Here is a 7,582-nt window from a genome sequence, read left to right as displayed (position 1 = left end):
TGGCAGTGTCCGGGAGAGCGGAGAGCAGGGCTGTTCTGGCGACGCTCTGCTCTGGGAAAGCGCCGCAGCCTGAATTGCTTCCGTAAAGTTTTGCTCTTTCAGTACAGCCTTTTTCTTTTTTTTAAAAGCTTAAAGAGGCAGAAATCACACCACCTCAGGTTTGTGCAAATGAAACGTTTTCCTAGCCTCGAGAGGTGGTTTTGCCCAGCTCTGTTTATAAATAGCTGCCTGTGGTGGGAGGAACCCGCAGCTACTTTTTCCTTTTTCCAAGTCCAGCTGTGAACTCTGCCTGCTTAGAAACACTGCTGGGGATGCTGCAGCATCCGAGCAGCTTCAAGACTCTCAGTCACCGTGATGATTTGGGGGTGACGGCAGCCCCTCAGCTCCTGGGGATGGTCCGGGGACAGCAACCTGTGCGGGCAAATGCCTTCAAACAGGCAGGAGCCGCTCTCCCCTCACCAGCGATCCCTTTGGGCTCCTTGTGCAGCGTTTGCCAGGAAGAAAGCAGCAGCTGCCTATTTTTAACACTGTCAAAACTTGAATTACTCTGCATGTGCCCATGGTTTGTAACTAGTGTGCCCTTGCTGCATCGCTCTGGCATGTGTTCCTGTTTTCCAGAGGAAACACGCTGCTCCTCCTGCAGCTCCCCTCGGAAGCCAAGCATGGCCAGCAGGAGCATCAGGGCAGCAGCGGGAGCACCGGGGCAGCAGCGGGAGCACCGGGGCAGCAGCGGGAGCACCGGGGCAGCAGCGGGAGCATCGGGCAGCAGCGGGAGCATCGGGCAGCAGCGGGAGAACCGGGGCAGCAGCAGCAGCAGCATCCCGGCCCTGAGGACACGCAAGGGCTGGCTGGTGCCTGACGTAGCTCTGCCAGGGGGGACGCCGATGTCTCCACCTTTCCTTTCATTCCTCTGCTGGGTGAAAAGATAAAATTCTGACATTTTCTATAGAAGAGGAATCCCCAGGTACGTTTTTTCATAAACATAAGGTATTTATCTTGTGCTGACAAAATGGAAATGCTTGATTGTAGTTTGTTGACATGATCCACAGGAGTTTTTCTCTGGGCGTTCAAGTGAAATGTAATCCCTCCTGGCTGTGTGCGGCAGTGGGAACGTTTGCCTCCGGTGCCACCGTGCCTGTCATCCTGCCCCAGCTTTTGGGTGGCATTGCATCTCCCACGGTGACCCTGGGTTACGTGGCTTCTGCTCTGGAGCCCTCCAGTGCCCGTGCACGGTGCACGTGCTCCCCTGGGCAGCCAGGCGCGTGCACGGGCTGCTCTTGGAAACCTGTGGCTGGAGCAGAAATTGGGGAGCAGAGAGTTAAGGACAGAGGAGCCTACAGAGCTCTGCAAACAGCCTGCCAACGCCCTGCCATGGCGGCCTCTTCCTATTTCTGGAATGAATTGGAATTGCTGTGGCTCTAATGATCCACCTCACCGACTTTCAAATCCCTGTTGTGCCCCAACGCCTCTGAAATCCCAGGTGCTATTTCTGAAAAATTTTTAGCAAAGGGTAGCTTGAATGGAAACTTCCTGCATTAAAGGTCACACGGAAAATGATTTATAATAGATTCATGCAAATCGTGCTTCAACCGCGAGGCGCTCATTTGGGAAAAAGTGAATTGTTGAGAATTGGTTGTGTAACCAATAGATGGCACCAGGAAATACCTGAAATTGTTTCAATATCTTTTTGCAATCAAGAAGTCAGGCAGGCAGGTTCCTGGGGAGATGGGGACAGGACCTGTCCCCGTCCCCGTCCCCGTGGGAGCCGATGTGGCTCCCCGCTCAGCAAGGCTCCCCACTTGTCAGGCCTGGTGCCATGTTTTCAGCTTTGGGTTATTTCAAATTTGAAGCCTGGCTGGGAGTTTGTCCCGGGGTGGCCGTGGCCCCTCGCCTCCGTGCGATGGCCGCATCCCCGCTCTGCCCTCGCGCCCGCTGCCGGGTCAGTGATGAGCCGGACTGGCCCGTGCGGGGCGGTGGGGGACGTCCCCATGGCTCCCCTGCCCGGGGCTGCGGGGCTGCGCAAAGCGAGGTGTGACGGCACGGACGGGCAGTGCGGGCCTTTGGCTGCCTCTTGGCTGATGCGCCCCGGGTCGGCGCTGCCTCCATCACCCACGGCTTACTGGTCTCACGGGTACCTTAATGGCACAGCCCCGAGCTGGCGCTGCAGCAGGGGTGCTCAGGTGAGTCCCAGCCATGAAACCTTTTTCAGGACAGGACCTGCCAAATGAGACATCGCCTGCAGGGCCCTTCGGATTATCTCAGGGATATGGAAAAATAGCTTGATAAGAATAGAAAGTAACCTCCTCCTCTCCAGCCACCAGCCCGTGCCGGGTACCCAGCCTCTCCTCCTGAGGGCACCTACCGCTGCTTGGTGTTGACTCACTTTCAAACCTCATCATCCATTTTTCTTGGACAAATTTTTCCAGCATAGGATTGATTTTATAAATCAATTACACCAAACTCACTCATTTTCATAGCAATGATGAAAAGTTGTTGATTTAAAGATGCAAACTCACAGGTGAACAAAACCAGTGGAAAGGCTTTGGGTCCATTTCTAATCAAGGTCTGAGCTCGACAAGAGGATTTCCAAATCCTAAAGCCCAAAGATGTCAAAAATGTTGTATTGTACGAACACAAAAAGTCCTTCACAGCAGGAGATTACACTCTTACGTAAACCTGGCTTTGGGCACCGGGGCTGAGACGAGTTCAGCTGTGGTCAGTAAATGCCCCGGTGCTGCTCGGGCGATCCTCCTGCTTCCCTCGGTGAAACGTTCCCCTCTTGCTCCTGCTAGCTATAGGTCCGACTGATAATCACCAATGCAAGTGCTAATCTCATCCTTCGCCCCTTTTATATTCCTTTAAGGAGAGTTTCCACTGCCATGGCCAGAAGCTGCTTCTGCACCCGGGGGTTGTGCCGTGGGCGTGGGAGGGGAAGCGCGGCGCTGCCCTGCCCGGGTGCTGCGGGGCTCCGGCCGGGGCGTCGGTGGGCACCAAGCCTCCCGGCACCTGCCGGCCTCGGCCTCAGGGACCTGCCGCCTCACTTCACATCTCGGCACAAAACATCACTTTGGCTTGTGCTTTTGTTTTTCATCTAGTTCTGTCCCTGAGGGCCGAGCCCTTGGGATGCATTTCACTCAGCAGGCAATTGCAGATGCTCGGCGTCTGGCAGGCCGTGGCCCTGCCTGTACAACACGCGTGGCCGGGCCGGCAGAGGAGTGCGGCGTTGCGCCGTGTGCGGGGCATGTGCCCTTCCGACCCGCCGGTTTGTTCCCTGACAAGTACAGAAAGCGTCCATTGTCCGGCCAGCGGCACGGCGAGGTTTATCGGCACACAAACCCGATGGGGAATGTTAAGCGGGTTAGGTGGCGGCGCGCTAGGGAAGGTGGTCACCCTCCGGGGATTAGGGGTCAGAACAATCCTCGTCCCTGTGACCAGGCGGGGACACAAGGAGCCATTGTGCCGGGAGTACAAAACCTCTGTTTATTACCACGGGGCTGACATGCTGAAAGACCCGCTCTCCATGCCAGCACAAAAGCTTCCTTGCTTCAGATTGTTTGTTTATGTAAATTAAAATGGTGCATTTAATTATGCAACGGGATGAGCCTCAGCAACAAGCGAGGTGCTGATTGGATCGCCCCGTGGCCAGAGCCCGCTGGCAAGCCCTCGGCACATCTGATGGTGCGACCGCCGACCCTGCTCCGCTGCAGCGCCCGCAGGAGAGGAGGCGCGCGTTGACCATCTGAGCAGGGGAACAAAACCCCCGGGGAAGGGGTGAGGCGCAGCGCTCCCCACCCCGGGGTGTAGGAGCGGGGCCCCTGGAGGTGCACGGCCCTGGTCGGCGGGCACGGCACGGCCCTAAGCATGACAGAAGAAGTCCCGGCGCCATCCAGCATGCCCGAGTGCAATGGGAGCGTACCTGCCGAGAAGGGCCCACTCCAGCTCATGGGTGTCATCGATGAAATAGCAAACTCTGTCGGGACGGTTCCTTACGCGAATGCAGAAATGAGCCCTGATGCTCCACCTGCGAAAGAAAATCAGGAGGAAAATAGAAATTCTTTGGCAGAGGACATAGTACGTGGGGATTTTGATGGAGAGAAGCAATGCAAAGGTAAAGTACAAGGCTGCCTTTCTTGAAGTGTTTAGAAAGAAAAGCTCTGTTTTATGTTTAGCCTTATGAATAATGGGATGTACTATGTGTGTTAGTCGAAAATCCTAACCTATGGTGGTTTTAACGATGACTCAGAGTAATTCAGAGTTGAGGGACAAATTTGAGCTAGCAGTTACACAGGATACAATGAAAAGTATGTGACTAAATAAATGAGCAATTTTTTTATCTGCTCTGAAAATCTGCTGCCAATCTGCAACCATTAAAACCTAATTATCGTCACTAACTGCTCCATCAGTCCATTTCTTGTGCTTTGTGTTTCCTAAAGAAAAGCGGGAGGAAAGCGATGGGATGCTACAGCAGGGATCAGCTGATATCCAGGACACGGGGACCGATGGCCAGGAATCGGAGGAAGGTAATGGAAAATGCTGTGTGATGGGAGGTTTTCCTGAAGCATAGCAATGAGTAGCCTTCAAAGACAATGACATACAGGTGGTTGTCATTTTTTTCTAATTCGGTCGGACCCTTAGATTCTGGAGAGCAGTGACTCATTTCTCATCAGTAGAGCTGCCGCATCTTAGAAAACACGGCTCGTACCTCTCTTCCTGAGGTTTGCACCTATCTCCATTACCATGGGCTATCGCAGCACCGCGGGGTCTTCGACCAGGAGATCTCCAACAGCCCCGTGAGGCTGGGAGATGCTCTATCTTCTGCTCCATGCAGGGAGCTCAGAGGATAACCTCGGGAGGCTGTCAGTCAAAAATGTGCAGCCTCCAAACCCAAACTCTTTTCCTGCCTGATTCCCCAAGTGTCTAAATGCCCCCGGCGCCCAAGTATCCAGCAGAAAATTGTCTGCTCTCCTAAACATCTGCTCCTGGGCCTCTTGACTCGCTCCTAGGTGAGAATGGTAAAAATCAGTGGGCGCCCAGGCTGGACCTCGCGCCTGCCCGCGGCGGAGAGAAGGGCTGCGGGGTGCTCGCTGCCCGCTCCCGGCGGCACGTCAAAATGCACTGAATGGATATACACATAGCTGAACGTATTTAATGATACTATGCAAAATGCAGCCCCTCCTCCAAAAAGGAGTGTTATTGAATATTATTAAAGCAGGAAAGCTGCGTCTCTCCATGGGTGGGCTTTCGGCATTGCTGCCGCCCTTTCACATTTCCTACCCACATTTCCTTGCCCGGCTCGTTGGTTTTGGCAACTGCGGGCCGAGGGACGGCTGGGCCGTGGGCTGCTGAGGCCACCCCCCGCAGCGACCCTGGCAGTGGCTGGGGTGCAGGGCTGGCGGCTCTGCCCCGGCTCCCCGGCACCCGGCTGTGCTGGGTCCCTCGCATCATTTACACATCCCCCTGGCTGCAATAAACCGGTATTTTCTGTATGTCAGCTGCCACATAAATATGAAACCCCTCCTCAGAGAAGAGCAGATATTAACAACCCAGAGTAGCTGTCACGGTGCTGGCAAAGCTAGCATCATTGAATGTAGCTCTAAAAGATGTATGGGCCATGCCTTGTAAACAGAAACTTTACTTTGATTGCAAAAAGGAAAAAAATAGATGAACATTTGTCATGGGCAAAATAATATTTCATAGCAGCTGCAAAGGTCTTTGAGGAGGTGAATCACGGTGGAGGCTTTCCCACTCAGAGCCGACATCCATATTCCAGCTGTGTTGCTTTATGAGCGCACAAGAATACCTATTAAACGATCTTGCACAGCCTCCCCGCACTCCCTCCCACCCTGCCCAGCCACAAGCACTTTATCTCTAAATTGCAGGCAGCTTTTTAGTACCTAACCAATTTAGTCTAATTAATACTCAGGACCCCACAGGCAAAATGTTGAATAGACCATTTGTTGCGTCACTAAAGGATCATTTAATGCAGAGAGGTGCCAAACAGGACAAACAGGAGATAGCCATCTTGGCCTGGGCAGCCACCGCTGAAGGAGGGACGTGTCCCAGGAGGGCTGTGCCCGGGTCCCGCTGCATCGCCGCGCCGGCACAGCTGGGCGCTGCGTGCAGAATGGCTCCCTTCCCCTTCCCCTCCCCTTCCCCTTTCCCCTTCTCCTTTCCCCTTTCCCCTTTCCCTTCCCTTCCGCAGAGCCGGCACTGAGCAGCACGGAGAGGGGACCCCTGGTCCCGTGGCAGGGTCTGCCCCGCAGGGAGGAGGCAGCAACTCCAGAACAGGGAGTTTGGCTAATTGAGTCCAGCGCCTGCCCAAGGCGACGGCCAGAGAGCTTTGGTACGCCGTTGGAAAGGCACCGCAGCAGGGCCCTGCAGTAGGACGTTTGCCAGCCGTGGGTCCCAGAGGGCGGGAGCAGAGCTGGGGCACGCAGGGAGGCAGTGCCCCTGGTGCTGGGGCGCAGCGGGGATGCTGTGCCGCTCCTCCCTCCTCCAGGCTCGGCCACTGGCATCTGCATCGCCTCTCCTTTTAAAGGAGGGTAGTGGGGAGGGCTCCGTGGGAAAGGGGGTACAAAAGAGATGGGCATTAAAAATGCAAGGGCAGGTGGCCTTAAGCAGTGAGCTGGAGAATGTACGGAGCCTTTCTAAAGCACCTGCTAGCATCAGTAGCGATGGGGGTCAGCCTGCAGCCATGGGGCACCCCTCACCAGGAGCCTCTGGAGGGCGGGTGCTTTGGTGGCAGGAGCTGGCAAGTCACCAAGAGCGATGCTACATCAAAAGCATGTATGACGGGGGCACGGAGGTGGTGCTGAGCCCCTCCTCACCCACGCTCCCTCTGTGTTGCCGCAGGGCCGGGCAGCGAGGGGACGCCTGCGGGCAGCGGGGAGCGAGCGCTGGGGACGGTGGCCAGCCCCGGCGGGGAGGCGGCAGAGACCCTCGCAGCCAGCGCTGATGGGAGAGGGGATGCCGCTGAGGAGGAGGAGGAGGAGGAGGAGGAGGAGGAGGATGAGGAGGAGGAGGGGGACACTGAAGAGGATGAAGTTCAGGTGATTGAAATCAAGAAGGAGAACGGCGAGGCATCCCCTCTAAAGCAGCAGGACAGCGGTAAGGAGGCATCTCCCCCAACCAGCCCCGGCTGCAACTCCCAGGTGGAGAAACCAGGGGAGCAGCCCAGCCTGGGGAAAAAAAATGATATCTCCAGACACAGCTATTCCAGATACAACACAATCTCCTACCGGAGGATTAGAAAAGGAAACACCAAACAGCGAATCGATGAATTTGAATCCATGATGCACTTATAAACTGAGGTGGAGAATTGCTTAATGAGCCAAGCGTTCACTCTGGTTTTGTTTTTCTTTTTTTGTTTCCCCCAAGACGTGTCTCTTCACACAACGTGAGGTCACTGCTTTTTTCCTTTTTGTATATGATTTCATAATTCACTGTGAAAACTTAACATCTTGGCTTTGACAGCGAGCAGAGATGGCCATAGCGCAGGAAAATAAATAATCAGTTTGCTAAATGTAATACCATTTGATTTAAAGTTTATCCTCTTATTTTCTATCCAACTTTTGTAACCATA

The 7,582-nt window shown here is 54.7% G+C and overlaps 1 protein-coding gene across 1 annotated transcript; it reads left to right on the top strand.

The window, feature by feature from the left end:
• Positions 1-28: 28 nt before the first annotated feature.
• ERMN (ermin) lies at positions 29-7,527 on the top strand. The gene is made up of 3 exons (XM_087732943.1): positions 29-4,108; positions 4,434-4,520; positions 6,853-7,527. The coding sequence occupies exons 1-3, from the start codon at positions 3,862-3,864 to the stop codon at positions 7,302-7,304; spliced, it is 786 nt and encodes a 261-aa protein (XP_087589069.1). The 5' UTR covers positions 29-3,861; the 3' UTR covers positions 7,305-7,527.
• Positions 7,528-7,582: the final 55 nt, after the last annotated feature.

The sequence above is a fragment of the Nipponia nippon genome, unplaced genomic scaffold (genome assembly GCF_047370975.1).
Source record: "Nipponia nippon isolate SJK-2023a ecotype South Korea unplaced genomic scaffold, ASM4737097v1 scaffold_5, whole genome shotgun sequence".
NCBI classification, from domain to species: Eukaryota; Metazoa; Chordata; class Aves; order Pelecaniformes; family Threskiornithidae; genus Nipponia; species Nipponia nippon.
The sequence above is the reverse complement of the archived record's forward strand: the minus strand, read 5'-3'. Positions and strand labels throughout refer to the sequence as shown.